This window comes from Olea europaea, unplaced genomic scaffold (genome assembly GCF_002742605.1).
Source record: "Olea europaea var. sylvestris unplaced genomic scaffold, O_europaea_v1 scaffold476, whole genome shotgun sequence".
Taxonomy (NCBI): Eukaryota; Viridiplantae; Streptophyta; class Magnoliopsida; order Lamiales; family Oleaceae; genus Olea; species Olea europaea.
Genome location: NW_019263072.1, coordinates 632,227 through 652,633, shown reverse-complemented (window position 1 = coordinate 652,633; position 20,407 = coordinate 632,227). Strand labels below are relative to the sequence as shown.

Genomic DNA, 20,407 nt, shown 5'->3' with positions numbered 1-20,407 from the left:
CAAATATTTTTCAATAATTTAATATTTCAAAAATCGTTTTCCTACTTTAATGATAGACAAACAGGGGCTAAATTTAATTATCATATTTGGTTAAGACTAAAAAAGTTATTTTACTTAAAATTGGTAAATTCTATTCGCAATTATTAAAATTTTATTAATTTATCAAATTAAAGTGTAGTCATCTAGTTGAACAAAATTGAATTATAGTTACATGATTGAAACTAGAATGGAAGTATAACTATCGCCACTAAAATGTACTTAAAAAATAACATTTAAATTTAACCAAACGTGTTTAAAACTTTAAAAGTTAATTTTATTTAACATTTTCTTCAACATGTTTGGCTTATCATTAAAACATACCTTTTTGTGCAAAAGGTTACCATTTTAAAAAGGGAAAATTGTAACGGAAGTTCGAAACCTTTCATTTTGTTGCAAAATATATCCTAATCTTTCATTTTTACGAATGTAGTCCCAAACCTTTAACTTCCATTGCAGTGAAAGTCTATTTGATAGATTCCATCCACTTATCCATTAGTGAACCCTAAATTAAATGTTTGACTCAAATTGACAAATTAAATGAGGGGTAACATGGTATAATTACACATTCTTCCCTTAAAAAAAAAAAAAGCCCACCATCTTCTCGCTTCCTCTTCTTCCATCTCAACCTTGCAAACTCAAACTCCCGTACATACCAGACCATGTTCTAAATACAGGTCCCAGGTGAATAATTCTGATAAGCACAAGGAATATTCATACAATAATTCATTAGAATCTTGGATAATTTCACAGCTGACTTTGGAGAATTCAAAAATTAATACTGCTTATGACAATTCATTTCAAGATGATGGCTACCATGTGGACATTAACAGTAATAACATGTTAGAAATGGAGTCCCAGCAGGAGATTTTGCTCTCGCGGTACCAGCAGATGGTAAAGATTGATTGATTTGGTGAAGACTTTTCGGAATGTTGATGAATTCTGGGATTTTAGAAAACCTTGAAGTGTTTCATAGTTACTAGACAAATAGGTTGTGAATTATTAGGTGAAGCGAAATCCCAAATTTCCACATTCACTTTCTCTTGACTGGGTTGTGAATTATTAGGTTGTGATTTTTTATTTTCAGTGGGGTGGGCGTGGGGGGGTTGGAGAAGATGAAGTTCATTTCTTCTCTCTCTCTCTCTCTCTCTTTTTTGGTTTTCTATTTTAAAGTTTTTAGGAAAGAAAATGTAATTATATCATTTTACTGGTCATTTAAGAGTAATTGGCACAAAATGTCCACTCTTTTCAAATTTATTGTAGAAAAAAATCTATACCTTTAAATTTTTGGTATTTTTGTCCCACCTTCAACTTTTCTTTGCGCTAAACGTTCTTTTCATCCATTTTTTGACAATTTTTACCCTCTTAAACAAATAAAATAAAAAGAAAAAAAGAGGAAAAAATAGAGGGCTAATTGCAACCATGATCCCAAATTTTCAAAAAAATCTAGGACACTCTCTTCCAAAAGTATAGAGGAAAAGTATAGGCACATTCTCTTCATTCTGTTTATACCTTTTCAGAAAATCTTCATGTGCATACTCTTTACTTTAATGTTGAGTTGAGTAACAAGAAGAATTTCTATCAAAGAATCTTTTCAGAAGAATGGTCTCGTTGAAAGCGAGGAGCAAGCCACCATGAGTAGGTTTAGGCGCTGCAGTATAGGTAGAAATAGTAGCAGGGAATCCCTATACTCTCCTTCACTGAAATCAATTATCGGCTTCAACCAGCAACAATTGTCCATTCTTGAAGTGGCAACTGATATTGGAGAGTCCCTGCCTTATTGGATTGTAAGTTCTTGACCATTCTTCAACCAACCATTTGGTTTTTGAAAATTTGTAACTTATTTGTAATTTTTTTTAAATTTGGGGTCATGATTGCAATTAGTTCTTTATTTTTTATTTTATTTTATTTTCGTTTTATTTGAATAGGAGGGTAAAATTGTCAAAAATTGATTTAAAGAACGTTGAGCACAAAGAAATGTGGAAAGTAATGACGAAATGCCAAAAAAATGAAATATATAGACATTTTCCACAATAAACTTGAAAGGTAGGGACATTTTTGTCAATTACCCCCTCATTTAATTTGTCAATTTGAGTCAACAATTTAATTTAGTGTTAAATAACGGATAAGTGAATGGAATATGTCAAATGGACTCCATCTGCAATGAAAGTTAAAGGTTTGGAATTATGGCTGCAAAAATGAAAGGTCAAGGTGTATTTTGCAGTAAAATGAAAGGTATGGAACCTCCGCTACAATTTTCCCTTCTGAAAAAGAAAAATGTGTTGTGGGCTTAGCTGATCATACCTTTTTATGTAATTTTCATTTTCACTAGTGAGGTGAAGTTTTTTGCTGAAAATGACGTATCGCCCAACACGCCATGTAAAATCAAGCCTTTATAAAGTTGATGCCTATGCAGTTGCTCTCCCACTCAAATACTCATTCTCTACCTCCTATTCTAGACTTCTAGTCATAAACGAGGTAAATAAGATTACTCCATTTTCATGGAAGTTTTGCATTTAAACTGAGTTATAGAACTTGTAGCTCCTGAGTTCACCCAAACACTTCAAAAAATCATGGATACAACTCCTGCTGATAACTTCACAGTGGAATTACAGCAGCTTGATACTACACCTCGGGCCGAGAGGGCGAAATGGATGCTGAATTCTCCTGAACCACCGAGTCTATGGCATAAACTCACCACTTTGTTAAGAGACACCGTTTCACCACTTGGAAACATCCTCTCTTCATCTGCAGATCGACCGGCTCGATCTAAAGGAGGCACTGGAACTGCTGTTTGTTTCTTGCAAGGCCTTTTTCCAATCCTTAAGTGGGGAAGGAATTACAAAGCTGCACAGTTCAAGAATGATTTTATGGCTGGCTTAACTCTTGCAAGTCTCTGCATTCCTCAGGTATGTATGAACAATTACCCAAAATCGTTCTTTTCTCTCGTCTTTCAAGATATTTCTTCTAAAATGTTGCAAGGCTAATCTTTACAGAGTATTGGATATGCTAATCTAGCCAAACTTGATCCTCAATATGGCTTATGTAAGTGCTGAATTAAGTTTAAATATGGTTAATACATATTTGTTTCGGCAATTGCCCCAGTCCTACCAGGACGCTCTCATAATCTCACGTTAAAGAGTAGTGAGGGTTCGAGTCCTGAGGACGTCACTTTGGCGAAGAAAGTACCCCAACAAATAACGTCACATCATACATTTACAGAACTGATTTCCTAAGCATCATCGGTGCTTATACCATCTATTGTAGTGTGTCATGTCACACGAATACTTAGCGTACCATCTATTGATGTGCCACGTCACCTAAGCTACGTACCAGTACTTAGGAGATCTATACCAAATATATTTATATAGCATATATATGTTTCGGTGATTCTGTTATGTAGATACGAGCGTGGTCCCACCTGTGATATACGCTTTAATGGGGAGTTCAAGAGAGATCGCCATAGGTCCGGTTGCTGTGGTTTCATTGCTGCTCTCTGCAATGATTCAAAATATAATAGACCCTTCTGTTGATCCAACCAATTACAGAAGATTAGTTTTCACTGTCACCTTCTTTGCCGGTACCTTCCAAGCCATGTTCGGATTGTTCAGGTGTTCTTCTTCTTTCGTTCGTAATTTTCATAAATAATTCGTGACGTGACTTGAATCAAATCGGGAAATTTCACTGCTCTTCCAGGTTGGGTTTTCTAGTGGATTTTCTGTCTCATGCTGCAATAGTTGGGTTCATGGGAGGTGCAGCCATTGTAATTGGGCTCCAGCAGTTGAAAGGATTACTAGGAATTAATCATTTTACGACAAGAACTGACGTTGTCTCTGTTTTGGATGCTGTGGTCAAATCGCTTCATCATCCTGTGAGTTTTTAATTAATACTACTATTTTTGGGTATTAAAATCTGCTACGTTGTCATATCCAAAGTTGGCCCGACCGCCATTAGTAGTTGAATCTGAGAAACAGTTCAAATTTGTCTCAAGTTCCGTTTGATTGTAAATATGAAATTTAAATGGAAAGAAAATGAATTTCAGAAAATTAAATTGTCTAAAAATTATTTTACTGAAATTTGTCAATTATTATATTTGATTGGTATAATTTTTCACGAAAAATGTTGAAATAAAAATATCTTTTCGTATTCGTTTGGCTTTGTTTTTCATGAAAATTGTCAATCTATGAAATATCATTTTTACAATTGTTCCTAAAATTTGTTTCCATTACCAAAAAAAATTTCAAGAAAACTAAAAATATCCAAAAATCATCTATCTTTTGATGTACATTTGACTTTATTTTACATGAAAATTATCAATTTAAGAGATATCATCTTTTACAATTATTCATAGAATTTGTTTCAATTGTAAAAAAAATTCAAAAAAAAAATGGTTGAAAAGCCATGAAAACCAAGAAAATGCTGACGTGACGATCAAAGTGGAAAAATCAATTCTCTAACAATTTTTATCAACCAAACAGGCCAAAAGTAGAAGTTGGAATTGTTTTTCATGGAAAAAATTGGACTATCAAACATAGCCTTAGTGTACAGGGCATGGATTTACCAATGACTCACAATTTGGGGGGGCGAGGGGGTAATTTTTTATACGAGTGGGTCTCACATGTGACCCACCTGGTGTGAGTGGTCAATAGGGATTCTATGAACCCTTACTTGTACACCATGAATTATTGAAATAGTTATTCTCGTTAATGTTCGTAAATAATGTTATTTACTAAGAATCAAAATTTATCCTAGTTTATTAGGGTGAAGTCAAAACATTAATTTACGACTGTGATACTATCATTAATAAAGACACTATTTGATTTAAATAAAAATCAAATTTTGTTATATATTGATAAAAATTAAAGAAATATATGATTAAAAATTTTTGAATTTTGACTTCATTTTAATCATTTTTTTTATATTCAGGGGCTAAATTACATTTGCTAGAGCCTATGATTACCAAACCCAACCAAAAGATGTATTTTGATTCTCAAATTGTGCAAATGTTGCTTTTAGCAAATAGTAATGAAAGAATAAAAAAAAAATGCTAAACAAATCGAATTATTTCTAAAGTTTGTAAAAATCTGCGTACGAAATCTAATTCCTGAATTGTGTCCACTACTTTTTGATTTATAAATAATATCCCTTCCTTATAAATATATTATTCTCTCTTCAAAATGATACCAACTTTGGCCTCTTTCTTCTGCTCAAATTTCATACCATCTAGCTAGACACACTCATCAAAGTAGGCATAATTGACAATAATATCTAGGGTTTTTCTGAAAAATTAAGTCATTTGTACTTGTTTGTTGACACTTTGGATTACCCAATCCCACCACTCCTCTCACATGAGGTCGTGTCCCATGCGGGGATCATGACGTGGGGTCCGACCCCCATATGAGAGAAAAAGGTGGGTCCGATTAAATCAAAGTGTGAACAAATAAGTACAAATAACATGACCATTTTCTGAATGTACAACTCTCTTACAGCCCCTCACATGAGGATTGTGGGGGGCCCTTATGTGAGTGTTATTCTAAATATACAGCTTTAAGAGCTGTACATACATGATGGGACTGTCATGCTGCTATACACCTTTAATATCTAATCCATTCAGACACTCTTCCTCTCTTTCTTTTTAAATGAATTTCAAATCATACTCTCTCTCTCCCCCCCCCCCCCCCCCCCCCCCCAATGAAAGGACATTATAATTATTTTGCACGATTGAGGCCCCGTTTGGTAGGGATTTTTTGCTCCCAAAAAATTGATTTTTTGACCGTTATTTTACTATTCAGGCCGTAATTTTTGACTTCTTCTCTCACATGTGGACCCCACTTTTCTTCTAACGGTCAAAAAATCAATTCTCAAAATTTCTACCAAACGGGCCCTAAATGACAGTATTCAATAAAATTTTGGCACGAGTCATTTTGACCTAAAAAGTTGACTAGCCCAAAAAATTTCCAATGTTGATGATGATGTTAATGGCAGGCTCTAATGGCAAGCTAGTCGGCAAAGTTTTGTCTCATAGAGGAAGGGATGTTACCCTTCTTCATATCTTTTAGCTATTTTTCCTAAAGCACCTTTATATATATAATGGTAAGCTAGTCGGTAGAGTTTTGTCTCATAGAGGAAGGGATGTCCCACTTCTTCACATCTTTTATATATATACGAAAATGATTTCTCAAATATCGGTAACATGACACACCATTTAATTGGTGAATAAGTTAATGGTAGATCACATGTATTTAATGATTCACTAATTAAATGGTGTGACATGTCATCGGTACTTAATATTAGCTAAATACCAGTACTTAGGAGATCATTTCTATATATATATAAATTTTCTTTTTTAAGCTTAGCCCAACATGCTCTAATTCTAATATAGAGTTGCAAGATTCTAATATTGTTGACACTTTCCCTGCTCTTTTTGATGTGTAACAGTGGAATCCTTTGAATTTTGTCCTTGGATGTTCATTTCTCATCTTCATTCTAATCACAAGATTTATCGTAAGTATGCACGTCACTACAATAAAGTTTACTTTTAATTGCCAAAATTTGTCATAAGAAGTTATTTTCTAATTATTTCGTCGAAATCTGCAGGGCAGAAGGAAAAGAAAACTTTTTTGGTTACCTGCCATGGCTCCTCTTTTCTCAGTAATATTATCCACTTTAATCGTTTACTTGACGAAAGCAGATAAGCATGGCATCAAAATAGTAAAACACTTCAAAGGAGGCCTCAATCCAAGTTCGGTTCATCAATTGCAGTTTGGATCTCCACATGTTGGAGAAGCAGCAAAAATTGGATTAATCTGTGCCATTATTGCTCTCACCGTTCGTACATACTCCTTCAACCTCTTTTCCAGTCGATACTATGTCACATTATCTCATCTAAAGACTTATATGTATCGGCCGATTGTTTTAGGAAGCCATTGCCGTTGGACGATCTTTTGTGTCACTTAAAGGCTACCAATTGGATGGTAACAAGGAAATGGTAGCCATGGGCTTCATGAACATTGTAGGATCTTTAACATCATGCTATGCTGCTACTGGTGAGCCAATATTTTTTCAGTTAAATTCCCATCTTAGCTCACTACATTTCGTCGAAAAAGGCTGTCAAGAAACTTTTCAAGACAAATATTTTCATCGGTGAAGCATAAGTTTGTGTCCCATTTTTTGTTGAAAATGAGTTTTGTAACAGTGAATTTTTGAGAAAGTATGATTAAGCCCTTGATTGATATCCTTTATTTTTTCTACGTACTCGTTCTCAATCCGATATTCACACAATAAAATATTATGCACATAAATTCAAAATTTTTCCTTACTTTTAATCACACATTCTCTAAAAATTCATTATTTAAAACATTGAATATCCCAAATAATGGCCATCAAATAGGGGCTGAAAAATAGGAAAAAAATTTTGAGTATACGTGTAAAATATTTTATAGAGAGACCGTGTAGTTGGAAATGAGTTTGACAAAAATGAACTTTTTAGATAATGGGACTCAAAAGAGGCAGAATTTCTTGTAGTGATATTAACGCAAATTATTTTCTCAGGTTCCTTCTCGCGTACCGCCGTAAATTACACCGCGGGTTGCGAAACAGTGGTATCAAATATAGTTATGGCGATTACAGTGCTCGTATCCCTACTATTTTTCACAAGGCTTTTGTACTACACTCCAATTGCTATCCTGGCTTCAATAATCTTATCTGCTCTTCCTGGACTTATTGACTTGAATGAAGCTTATAACATATGGAAGGTGGACAAGCTGGATTTTCTTGTCTGCATTGGCGCTTTCTTTGGTGTCTTGTTCTGCTCGGTTAAAATCGGTCTTCTTGTCGCGGTAACTTATTTATTTCTAGTTTCATTATTTTTGAGTAATTTTAGCATATAATATATCAAAAATATTGAACAGTACGTATAATATAAAGACTTCTTTAAATTTTTTGCCTGCTTAAAATGGAAAATTGACACCATTCCTACCAACGACTGACCTTAGATAGATTTTGGAACATGCTAAAAAAGTTAAGAGTAGGTCTGAACATTGACTTTTGACATGGGCTAAATCTATTTTTTGGATAATTTTATGAAGTAAAAATATAAATTGGAATTTTTTTATTTTTTTTGGAAGAAAAAAAATATCTTTTGGCCCATATTTCACACTGGGCCAACCCGGTTTCGACTATAGGTAGGTCCACTCCTGATGCCGATGATCTAGTTTATTAGAATCTTCGTTTCTCTTATCTTGTTTTCCTATATATTCACGTAAATACAATCGAGTACAAACTGATATCACTGTAAATATTACATAGAACTCCCTACTTATTAGAAAAACATAAGCTGACCCACAAATAGGCATCTTGTGACTATAAGTCGACTTTCGTATATATAATTTGGAGCGTTAGCGAATAATCAACCATGTGCATTGTGGGTTCCATAAATAGCATAATTTAGATGATAGTGTTTGACACAGTACATACCTTTCCATTTTTTGGATTCCAAATTATCCAATTAAAGTCAACTTTGTCCTGTCTCCTGTTCACTTAGACTTGGAAACTCTCATTGCCTTACGTTGCTTTTATGGATACCTTCTAGTGAATCTAGGCTTTACTTTGCATTGTGGTTTGGGAGAGTGATGTCATTTCGGATGTAAAATCAAGTTGAATTTGAATATTAATTTCTTCATTCTTCCTTAAAAAAGGTTGAACCCCAACCTTGAGTGCCCCCACCGCCCCTCTTCTAGAGCTTTGTGAGAAAGGTAAATCGCGGGATGTGCCCCAACAGGTCAGGGAACAAGAGTTACATGTACACTGCGCCCACAAGGAGTTCAATTCCATGTTTCAGGAATCGAACCCTCACACTGCAGCTGCCAGCAAGGCATGAGATAACCTCACTTCTGTCCTCTGCACCACTAGACTATACCTTGGGGGGCATTCTTCATTCTCCCTTGATAATAGACGAATAAGCATTAGGTTCACGAAATGAAATGAAAAAATAACCTTTGAATTTATAAAATTCCTGGGTTCAAGGCTCCCCCCAAAGATTTTCTGGAAATTTATTTTTCATTCAAAGAAAAAAATCTATTTCCAAATTCTTATTTCCCTCTTTTGCGATTGTATCCTCTCCTCGGACATCTAAATGAGATAAGTGAAATGTGAGATTCACGAATAGCCCTGAATCAAAATCAAGTAACTTAATTTATTTTATAATTTCAATCTTATGTCTTTATTTTTTTTATTGTTGTTAAATCCTAAATGGTAAAAAGCATATCACAACTAGCCTTGATGGTAGATTTGACATTAGATAACACCTATAATAAGTGCTTGTCAGTGTCTCCAGGAACAATTCTTCTCAAACCCTATTTTTCCAAGGGGGACACGTCTTTATTTCCTGGGGGAACAAATCTTGTGTCTTTATTGGCAAATCAGACACCCTACTAATGGGGGGGCACATGTGTCCCCCTTGCAAAAATGTGGCCCTGTTTTTGTAGCAAAACTCTGTCTCAAGTCCACTAGAATTACACGGGACTGGTTATGTCGGTTGGTATGAAAGCATACTGATAGAGTTGATAGGGTCGCATCACTTATAACAAGTTTGAAATCCTTGTGCTATATTTCAGTAAAAACAAATCGCTCAAAATATTGATGTGAGCGATGATAACTGAAGTGGAAAATTAAAAGTAATCCTTTTTAAGTAGTTCAAAATGAAGCTTATAAATGCAAATTTCTTAAGTTAGGAAACTAAAATTCATAAGTTTGTGCAACCTGGAATTCTTAGAAAAAAAAATCCTTTTAATGATACCGCTTTTTAATTTAGGGTTGATAATTAAAGATAGTTAAATATCAAGTTGTAATTATTCTAAGAAATGAGACCAAAAGTGAATGGTCTCTACTATTTCTATAGCATTGAAGAAGTATTGAGATCATCCAATAATTTCATCTTTGTTGGTGTTAGAATTAGAGTGTGACCTCAATTCTATTTAGAATGCTATTTGGAATCCTATTTGAAGTCTATTTAGGAATTCTAGTTGAAATTTAGTCTGAGCGTTTAATTAGGAGTTTGAAATTTGTATTAGACTTAAAAAGGATCTAGAAGAAGTCAAAATATGAATAGGGGGAATTTTTGGACAACGATTGGGCTCTTGAACAGAACTCAGAGTCAAATGGATCAAGTTTTATCCAAGACGAGGCACTAGAGTGCCATATTCGTGGTGCCTGAATGCTACCGCTGCCACCTGCTTTCCACTTGAGCACCAGTGTTATCCTACTCAAGCCCACTTCATTTTTTATTTTTATATTTTTGACACGTTTTAAGCATTCTATTCCATCTATAACACTATAATTAGGGTTTGAATCATTCCCTATATATAGTTAGCTCTTCATTGTGAATTAGACAAGTTAGACAAATTTGTGAATACGGATCTTTGTATTCTTTCACCATATTTTAGTGAATTATCCTTTCCTCTATCAATTACCTTTTGTTCTAGTGCATTTGTGATTTTATTCCATATTGTGCTATATGTTTATCATAATATTATAACAAACTAGTATTAGGCTAACATCGATCTTCTAACAAATAGTATCAAAGCGAGGTTTGATCAAGTTAAGAGCTCGACTTGATCTTTTGTGATGACAATCATGAAATGTGATATTTCATTTTTGGATCGCAACACAAAATTTTGGTTGTGGCAAGTAAAGTTGCGAGCAGTGCACACTGATATGGATTTGGATGATGCATTGTTAAGATTTGACAAGATGCTACAACTTGGACGTCAGAGGAGAAACAACGTAGAATCAAAAGACCCTATCACATATCATCTTCATCTTTCGAATAATATTGCTCATGACATTTTGAAGGAAAAGACTACTACTGCGTTATGGTTGAAATTAGAGCAATTATGCATGTCAAAGAGTCCAACTAGCAAATTCCATTTGAAGCAGCGTCTATATTCTAATTGTATGACATAAGGTACATCCTTGAAGATTACCTAGCCGTTTTTAAGGAAATTGTCGCTAATTTAGAAACTTTGAGGTTGAGTATGATGAAGATAATTTGGGTTTGATTTTATTATGTTCGTTACCCATTTAATATATGCCTTATGGGCACACGATCTTATATAGTCATGATACTCAATATTGAAGAAATCTATGATGCTCTATTTTCAAAAGGAGAAATGAAGCATTTTGTTGGATGAGGCTAATGGATATAGCCTTGTTGTTGATGGTCGTTATGTAAGGGGTAAATTAAGATTTAACTTCAATAATAAAATTTGTAATCATCGCAAGAAAAAGGGACATGTGATAAAGGATTGTTATAAATTGAAAAATAAAAAAAATGCTACAACTAATTAGAAGGGAAAGCAACTAAATACTTTAGCCAGTATTGTAGAAAATTCTCAAAATGGTAGAGAACTTTTCGTTATTTCTGACGACAACTCCAAACTTGACAATATTTGGATTCTTGATATAGCTTGCACTTTTCATGTGTCTCAATTGAGATTTATTTTCTATATATGAAACAATTTCGAAAGATGTTGTGGTAATGGTAATAATACACCTTGTAGGATAGTTGGTATTGAAAGAGTCAAAATTAAGATGTTTGAATAAGGGATTGTTAGAACACTAGATGTTGTGAAACATGTTCCAAAATTGAAGAGAAATCTTATCTCCTTGAGTACTCTTGACTTGAAATGATACAAATACTTCGGTAAAGATGGAGTCCTAAAAGTTATTAAAGGTTCCAAGTAGATTATCTTTTATTTGTCCATCCAAACAAGTAAGTTGGGCCATGAGAAACACTAAAATATTTAGGTTGTTTCAAATGGCCTAATTAATCTTCGAGCCGTATTATTTCAATTGTGATGCTAAAGTTACCATTCAGTCATTTGGCCGAACCGACTGAGAATTAAAACCGAATTAACATTGTAGCTTGGGAGGTCGTGTGACAACAATTTGCCTAACAACCTCTACCTTGGTGTCGAAGGACCTACAAGGAAAACATATCTCTCATTAATGACACCTCTAAAAAGAGAACCTATAAAATTGAAAATCATTTACTTATACCAATGTTTAAAAGGTCTTTACAACTTCTAAACTTTACCAATGGCAACACTTTCATGCCCTATTGTGTATAGACATTTTCAAGTCTTACCACCTCTTGAGATTCAATATCTCTAATGAAATGTAGCCTAACATCAACGTGCTTAGTACGTTCATGAAAAATAGGATTTTTGCATAAATGTATAGAAGATTGACTATCGGAATACACTACCACATAATCATTCAAGGCACATAGCTCATGAAGCAGACCTTTAAGCAACAGAGCCTCTTTAATTGTTTCAGTGGTAGCAATATATTATGACTCTGTTGTGAATAATACAACAATGTGTTGTAGCTGTGATTTCCAACTAACACAATAAGTAGATAAGGTAAACACATAAGAGAAAGTTCATTCCCTACCATTCATGTTTCCCGCATAGTCAGCATTTACAAAATCCTTCAATTTCACTCATTCCGTACTAATACCAAACTTAAGACCTACATCACTTTAAAGCTTCCCAATGTTTAGGACCCGAATTAGATATATACTTACTGAGAGTACTAACAACGAAAGCTAAATCCGATCTAGTGCATACCATTAAATACATTATGGAACCAATTACATTAGAATATAGAACTCTACTCATGTATTCAACTTCACGTTCATTGCAAAGAGCTTGATCTTTAGATTATGTGAACTGATTAGCTAGCGGTAATATGACAGGTTTGCAATCATTCATATCAAATATCTTCAACACCTTAAAAATATAAGAAGACTGATGCAGAAACAAAGTAGAATTTGACCTATCTCTTTTGATTTTCAAGCCTAAGATTCTCTTAACTTTATCTAGGTAGTTAATGTCAAATTTGCCACTTAACTTTGTTTTTATGTTGTTTATCCGGTTAGGTGATGACCAATCAAAAGCAGGTCGTCCACATAGAATAACAAAAACAAATAATTGTTATCAGCATCGTTGTGTCGTAAATACAGATAATGATCAAATTACTTATTTGGAACCATATAGTGAGTACAAAGAAGTAAAATCTTTTGTACCACTATCTGAGTGACTGTTTCAAGCATACCACCTTTTAAGAAAATACACATGATCGAGTTTTAGCTTATTCTTAAAACCTTTTGGTTGATTCATAAAGATTTGTTCGTTAAGCTCACCATGTAAAATTATAGTTTTTACATCAAGTTGTTTAAGTTCCCAATTAAAATGTGCAACCAATGCTAGCATAACTATAATAGTAGTGTACTTAACAATTGGTAAGAAAATTTCGTTATAATCAACACCCTCCTTCTGTGTGTAGCCCTTAGCCATTAACCTAGCCTTAAATTTTAAGGGTTCCGAGCTACTAGTACATTCTTTAACATCAAAGACCCACCTGCAGTCGACAATCGATTTATTCAAAGGTCTAGCTACTAGCTCCCAAGTCTGATTCTTCTCTAGAGAATGCATCTCCTCCTTCATTGTCTTAAACAACTCTTTGGATTGTTCACTCTTTATCGCCTCCTCAAAAGTTTTTGGCTCTCTATCAATTAGTTCTTCATAACTAACTTGATCGAAAGCTAACTCAGATTCATATCCCAATCTCCTAGGCTCTCTCATTTGTCTTCTCTTTTTTATCCCTAACTAAGTTGTAGTTTGCTAAGGGATTTTCTTCCTCAGTATGCTCTTCTATCACGACTTCATCTCTATTCTCAACCTTAGGTTCCTGAACCCGAGTCTCCACCTCATTTGGAGTAGTAAGGACAGATGTGCTAAGTTTTCCTAACTCCACCTTAAACCGATCTCTCTTTTCACCTAGTTCTGCTTTACTCGCAGGTTCAGGTTTAGGTTCATCCTTAAGGCAAGGCATCTCACCCTCATTAAACATGATATGCCTACTCATGATGATCTTAACCCCCTTTTGGCTTTTATCTCATAGCCTATAACCCTTAAAACCCTTGGGGTATCTTAGAAAGACACACTTTCTAGCTCTAAGTTCAAACTTTCCCTCACTCTGATGAGAGAACGTAGCACAACCAAAAGTTCTAAGTATAGACTAATCACTCGATTTACCAGACCACCATTCATGAGGAATATCATCATTTAAAACAACAGATGGAGTCAAATTAATCAAATAACAAGCAGTCATAATAGCTTCACAGCTTTACCCTAAAATGACTTTGGGACACCAAAACTTAAAATTATGCAACGCACTTTATCAAGTATGGTTCTATTCATCCTTTTCACTACTCCATTTTGCTAAGGAATATAAGGAACAATCTTAGGATTTGTTATTCCATTTTCTTTACACAAACTGTCAAATTCAGTTTTACAAAACTCTATGCCATTATCTGCTCTTAAGAATTTAATCATTTTGTCAATTTAGTTTTCCACTTATCTTTTCCAGCTATTGAAGTTGTGAAAAAGTGTCAGATTTATCCTTCAAAAAATAAATCCAAACTTTCCTAGTATAGTCATCAATAATAGACAATAAATACATATTTTAATCCAATGTAGGATTATTAGCAGGACCTCACAAATCAGAATACATATATTCAAGCATGCTTTTAGCTTTATAAACACTAGTGGAGAAAAATGTTTTATGATGCTTACCAAATACACACTGATCACAAAATGACAAATTAGACTCATAGTCATTATCAAATGCACAATTTTCATTAAGAAACTTAAGTCCCTTAATGCCGACGTATGCAAGCCTATTATATCATGTATGTGTGTGATCAATCTTGGCAGAAAAGATAGATGAGTTTAAACCTCTAATCACTTTTCTAGTAGTGATATAAATGTCATTTTTTTAATTCCCTTAATAGAGACTAATGCACTCTTAATCATCTTTAACGTTTCATTTTCAATTTTATCGTTAAAGTCATCTTTTTCAAGTTTTCCTACTAAAATTTAATTCCTAGATAGTTTAGAAAGATATCTAACATCTTTCAAGGTGTACACAAAGCCAATGTCAAATTTTAGATTAATGTCGCCAATTCCAGCTATAGTGTATGCAAAATTACCACACAACAACACATGCCCAGTATTAGATTCATGTAAGTTTTCAAATCAATTTCTTTCAGATGTCACGTGAAAAGATGCACCTGAGTCAAGTATACACTCATGCATACAAGAATTAGCAGTTAGATTTAGTTTAGCAGTATATGCAACAGGAATTGTAATCATATAAACCTCACCGTCATCAACATTACAAGCAGAAGACAATACGTTAACCTTATCTCTCTCATTAACCTTTTGATTACCCTTCTCCGTTCTAAATTTCAAGGGTTTCATTAGACTTGTGGTCTTAGATCAAGGAAATGTTCGAACAGATAAGGTTGAGTATTCTAATGAAATTAATAACGTGGCAAAAATGACAATGCAATAAAATAGATGTGTTCAATAGAAAACAAGTTTCACAACAATTATAGCACAAACAAGGATACGCTGATTTAGAAAAAGTAAGTACTCAATCAAAAACAATAAGAGCAAGTAATCCTAATTTATAGCACAAACAATGTTACCCCTTCACGATAACTACAACCCTATTGTCACCCCACATGAAGACGCGCTAATACTGAAAATTAAACGGGTTAAGCCAATTTACTAAAGCTAACCTATTTGAGTCCGTAAAATCGAGATATGCAAATTTGCTGCTTTATGGCCACCACTATTCGCCCTAAAGATGCAGCAAATATATTTCAATACAGCTTTCCAATCGATCGCAGAACGAACATCCAGGTGTAAAATCGTTCAAATTTTTCTGCATGACCTGAAACACTAAACAAAAGATATCAATACATTCAGGAAATTAAAATAAGTATATTGCCTGAAAAAAGATAGCGCGAAAATTGCAACATGCGTCGCGACTGAAGCTACGATGCGTCGTCGTCGACCGTCTACCATCAAATCCATGTACCCCACCACCGGAGGTGCCTCGATCTACAGGTTTTGGGTCCAGCCTCTGTTCATCCAACAAATGTCGCGTTTGGCCAAAATTAGAAAATTTATATTCGAAATGAATGAAAAAACCACGGCCCTCCTCACTCTATTGACTAAGTTTTGGCTAGAATTCTACCACCTAGGCTCTGATACCAAATGTAAGTTAAGGATCAACCACCAAGATGTTTGTCAAGCTTAGTTTCTTCCTACTTTCAACACCACAACCAAACAATCGATCAAAGACACTATCAATCTCTTCCCACGTACGATTACCAAGAGAATAACCACTTAGAAGACCACAAAGGTAGGCAAGAACACAATAACAATCACCACCAAGGTAGAAATAAAGAGAAGCAGAGACAGGCAGAGAAGCAAAGACCAATTTTCTCACAAAAGAGGCACATGGTTGGATGCCAAGAGAATGGAGAGGAGAGGAGGCCCAATAAATTCAACTAATGAGGCCACATAAGGTAAGTCACAATAGGGTATATAATGGATCAAGTAAAGCCCAATCCAGGTTATCTCTTATTTGGCCATCCAAGTGAGTGATTTGGGCAATAAGCAACACTAGAATATTTAAATTGCTTCGAGTGGCCCAATTGTGGTGCTAAAGTTATCGTTCAGTCATTTGGCTGAGCTGACTGAGAATTAAAACCGAATTAACATTATAGACTGGGAGATCATTTGACAATAATTTGTCCAACAAAGATAATTTTATTGAGCAATGCTTAGAATTCAGTTGATACTCAGTTATTGAGTTTGCCCTAATTGAATTTTGTAGTAGAGGTGGATAATTTTTCCGTTAGAAATTTTGATGGAGAATTTTGTTTGGCATTTTTTTGTTAAAGAGTTAAGTCTTATTCGTTGTAGTGGAATTCTTCACTGAGTGGAGAATTTTTGAAGTTTTATTCATTGTGGTGAAATTCATATAAAGCTGGAGTTTATTAAAATTAGTGTGTCACTCGAATTATGCTATTTAAAATTCTATTTGAAGTCTATTTGAGAATCCTAATTGAAATTCAGTTTGAGAGTTCAATTAGGAGTTTGGAATTTGTACAAGACTTAAAGATCTTGAAGAAGTCAAGATATGGACAAAGGGAATTTTTGGGCAATGATTGGGCGTTGAGCAACATTCAGAGTCAAAGGGATCAAGTTTTACCTAAGACGAGGCACTTGAGCACTGTTGCTTCCTCCCTCTTCCCGCTCGAGTGGCACTCGACACCCACTTGCCACTAGGTGTTGTTCGAGCGTCAATGTTATCCGGCTCAGGCCCATTTCGCTTTTTTAATGTGTTTTAAGCATTCTATTCCATCTATAACATCATGACTAGGGTTTGAAACGTTTCCTATATATAGTTAGCTCTTCATTGTAATTTAGACAAGTTAGACTGATTTTTAAACTCAAAATCTTTGTATTATTTCTCCATATTTCACTGAATTCTCCTTTCCTCTACCAATTATCTTTTTTCTTGTGTGTTTGTGATATTTACTTCATATTGTGTTATATATCTCTCCTCATGTTACAACAGCCGGTATCAGAGCTAACGCTGATTTTCTATTGGTTGTGTTATTTCGAAAATAAAAAATAAAAAAATGTATAACCTAATTTGTGCCCTGAATAAAAAAGGTTGGTTACACTGCTGTCTGTCATACCAAAGACGACATTACCTAAATTGGCTCAAATTTTCATATCACACAATTAATGCAACATCAGTACTGATGGTTCAATCCTATCTATGTATGGATATATTGCAGGTTACCATCTCATTTGTTAAGATAATTCTGAATTCTGTCCGACCGAGTACAGAAGAACAAGGGAGACTTCCAGCAACATATATCTTCCGCGACATCACCCAATTTCCGATGGCCACTAAAATAACCGGCATGTTAATACTTCGTGTTGATTCGGGAACACTTTGTTTTGCAAATGCTAATTTCATCAAAGAAAGGTACAATATTTCCGCCCCAGGAATCCCATTTAACATTTTTCTCAGATAATGACTTGCTATGATTTTGATATGTTTCAGGATCTTGAGAAGAGTAACAGATGAGAATGGCGAAAATACAAAAGATCGAGTTGGTGTGTTGGTTCTAGACATGTCCAGTAAGTTATGTTACTTACACTATATACATCTATATGTGCAAATGAACACACTTTTGATATGTTTGCTGCAATAAATTTGGAATAAAATCTTGTTTATTGTTCAAGTCGAGTCGGTTTATCCAATGCTGCTCCAATTTTCCAAACATAACCTTTTCATTTGTTTAACTGACTCTGATCTCAACATTGGCAGATGTAATGAGTATTGACACTTCAGGGATACTAGCTCTAGAAGAACTGCAAAAGAAACTGACTTCACAAGGCATCGAAGTAAGACTGTTATCCTTATACTATTTGACTCTATGAATTTCATCTACAGTCCTTGAACTTTAAGAAAAAGATTAATTTGGACACCAAACTTCAATTTGTTTCAATTATGTCACTGATCTTCATTTCAATTTCAAATTTCATCAATATGTCATATTTAGTTACCTATCATTTCCCAAACTGATTAAATTGCTTAGCTAATGATTATTCTATAACGGATCTTTCACGTAATCGTAACTTTATTCTTATTTGGAGTAGTGTGAAATAGCTGCTAATTAAGCAAGTTCCACCAATTTAGGGGACAAAACGTAACAAAGTGGTTAAATTTGAAACTAAATTGAACTTTAGTTACCTAATTGAGATATTAAAATTTAGTGATGCAATTGAGATTTCGCTGAAACTTCGGTTACCGCCTCTGAAATTTAACCCAATTAGACATGTGAAATTCAACATCTTTGCAACTCTAAAAGAATAATGTTATACAACACCAGTATTCATGACATTATGTGATATGTTCAATTAAAAGTGAAATTATGCGATTCATTTAATTGTACATTTTTATTTAATGATATTTATTGTCACTTAGACTAATGGTGCCATATAGCATTACTCGCTCTAAAATGTCATAATCTTTCAATGTTTTTCCCACAGTTAGCAGTGGCGAATCCAAGGTGGTCCGTCATTAACAAATTTAAGTCGGCCAAATTTATCGATAAAGTTGGGGCAGGGCAGGTCTTCCTCACTGTGGATGATGCTGTGGATGCTTTCCTTCATCTCAGAATGACTGGTCTCGCCAGCTGCTGATAGCTTTTCGACAATACCTACAGTTCGAATTGCAAATTTCTGTACGAAGTGAAAAGACATAAATTTATAAAAAGGGCAATATATAGCTCAGATGGGTGGCCTGGAATAACCAATATTAATGCACTTTATATGAACAGCATTGTGTGGATTGCATCTATATTTTGTTTTTGTTGATGGTGTGAGAATGTAATTATAGAATGTTCTCCCTTTCTAAGGATGGAACATGTATAATTTTACTGTATAGCTCGAGATCAAACCGAGCTTATTTTCATTATTAATAAAATGTGCATGTGTGTAGCAAAATGAAAATTTATCAAAATACTTGCTTATTTTAGGCATATAAACTGTTAGATATTTTTCATCATTTTGCATGTGTTTAATTTTTTGTTTTGCGAATGATTTGCCGCTCGGATTAGTGTTTGCCGCTGCGCAACAGGATTTTATTTTCAAAAGTTTTTGAATAGGTGCATCTGTTCATTTTTAATAGTCACTTCCAAGGGATACACCTATTCAAACAGTTGCCTCAATGTCTATAAATTCAGGGCAAATTCTCATTGCAAACACATTAAACAATTTATTCTTCCTTCTTTCTCTTGACTCAGGAGCAACGCCCCCCGAAAGAGAATTTTATTTTCAAAAGTTTTTGAATAGGTGCATCTGTTCATTTTTAACGGTCACTTCCAAGGAATACACATATTCAAATAGTTGCCTTAATGCCTATAAATTCAGGGCAAATTCTCATTTGCAAACACATTAAACAATTTATTCTTCCTTCTTTCTCTTGGCATCAATCAGTCATTTTCGAGTGTTTTCTTGGTTTGATCAAATAGTCACAATTTGAATCAAACGCCACCATTGTATCCTGAGAAATATTTTCTATCATACCCCAATTGTGACTTTGTTGAATAGGGGAGAAACATCTCTTAAAAGATAACGTTTTTTCGTGCCTTGGAGTTCATTAACGTATTCAGATTTTCCTACATTATTATCAACATAAACATTAAAGGTGTATGGAAAGAAAATAAATTCTAGGTAATTCAATTGTTTAGAATTTATTTGCATGAAAATTATCAATTAAATGTGTTCGATTGATTTAATTTACAATCTAGAAAATATTATACCTATCCATTTTTATTGATGGACAGATGGGAGAGAGTGGATAGATGAGAGAGAGAAAGAGTGAGTGAATTTCCTGGAAAATAAAATCATACTCTCTCTAAAAAAAA

The 20,407-nt window shown here is 34.2% G+C and overlaps 1 protein-coding gene across 2 annotated transcripts; it reads left to right on the top strand.

Annotated features, from left to right (window-relative positions):
* The first annotated feature begins 2,453 nt into the window (after positions 1 to 2,453).
* On the top strand, positions 2,454 to 19,492 carry LOC111388227 (low affinity sulfate transporter 3-like). Of its 2 annotated transcripts, XM_023012917.1 has the most exons (12): positions 2,454 to 2,945; positions 3,033 to 3,081; positions 3,440 to 3,647; positions 3,733 to 3,907; positions 6,475 to 6,540; positions 6,634 to 6,864; positions 6,956 to 7,082; positions 7,588 to 7,874; positions 17,765 to 17,958; positions 18,037 to 18,113; positions 18,304 to 18,380; positions 19,029 to 19,492. In XM_023012917.1, exons 1-12 carry the CDS (start codon positions 2,610 to 2,612, stop codon positions 19,179 to 19,181), a joined length of 1,980 nt encoding a protein of 659 aa, XP_022868685.1. In that variant the 5' UTR covers positions 2,454 to 2,609; the 3' UTR covers positions 19,182 to 19,492. The 2 variants fall into 2 exon arrangements, with proteins under 2 accessions (XP_022868685.1, XP_022868686.1); XM_023012918.1 differs by lacking the exon at positions 3,033 to 3,081 and having other exon boundaries at positions 2,859 to 2,945.
* The last annotated feature ends 915 nt before the right edge of the window (positions 19,493 to 20,407 follow it).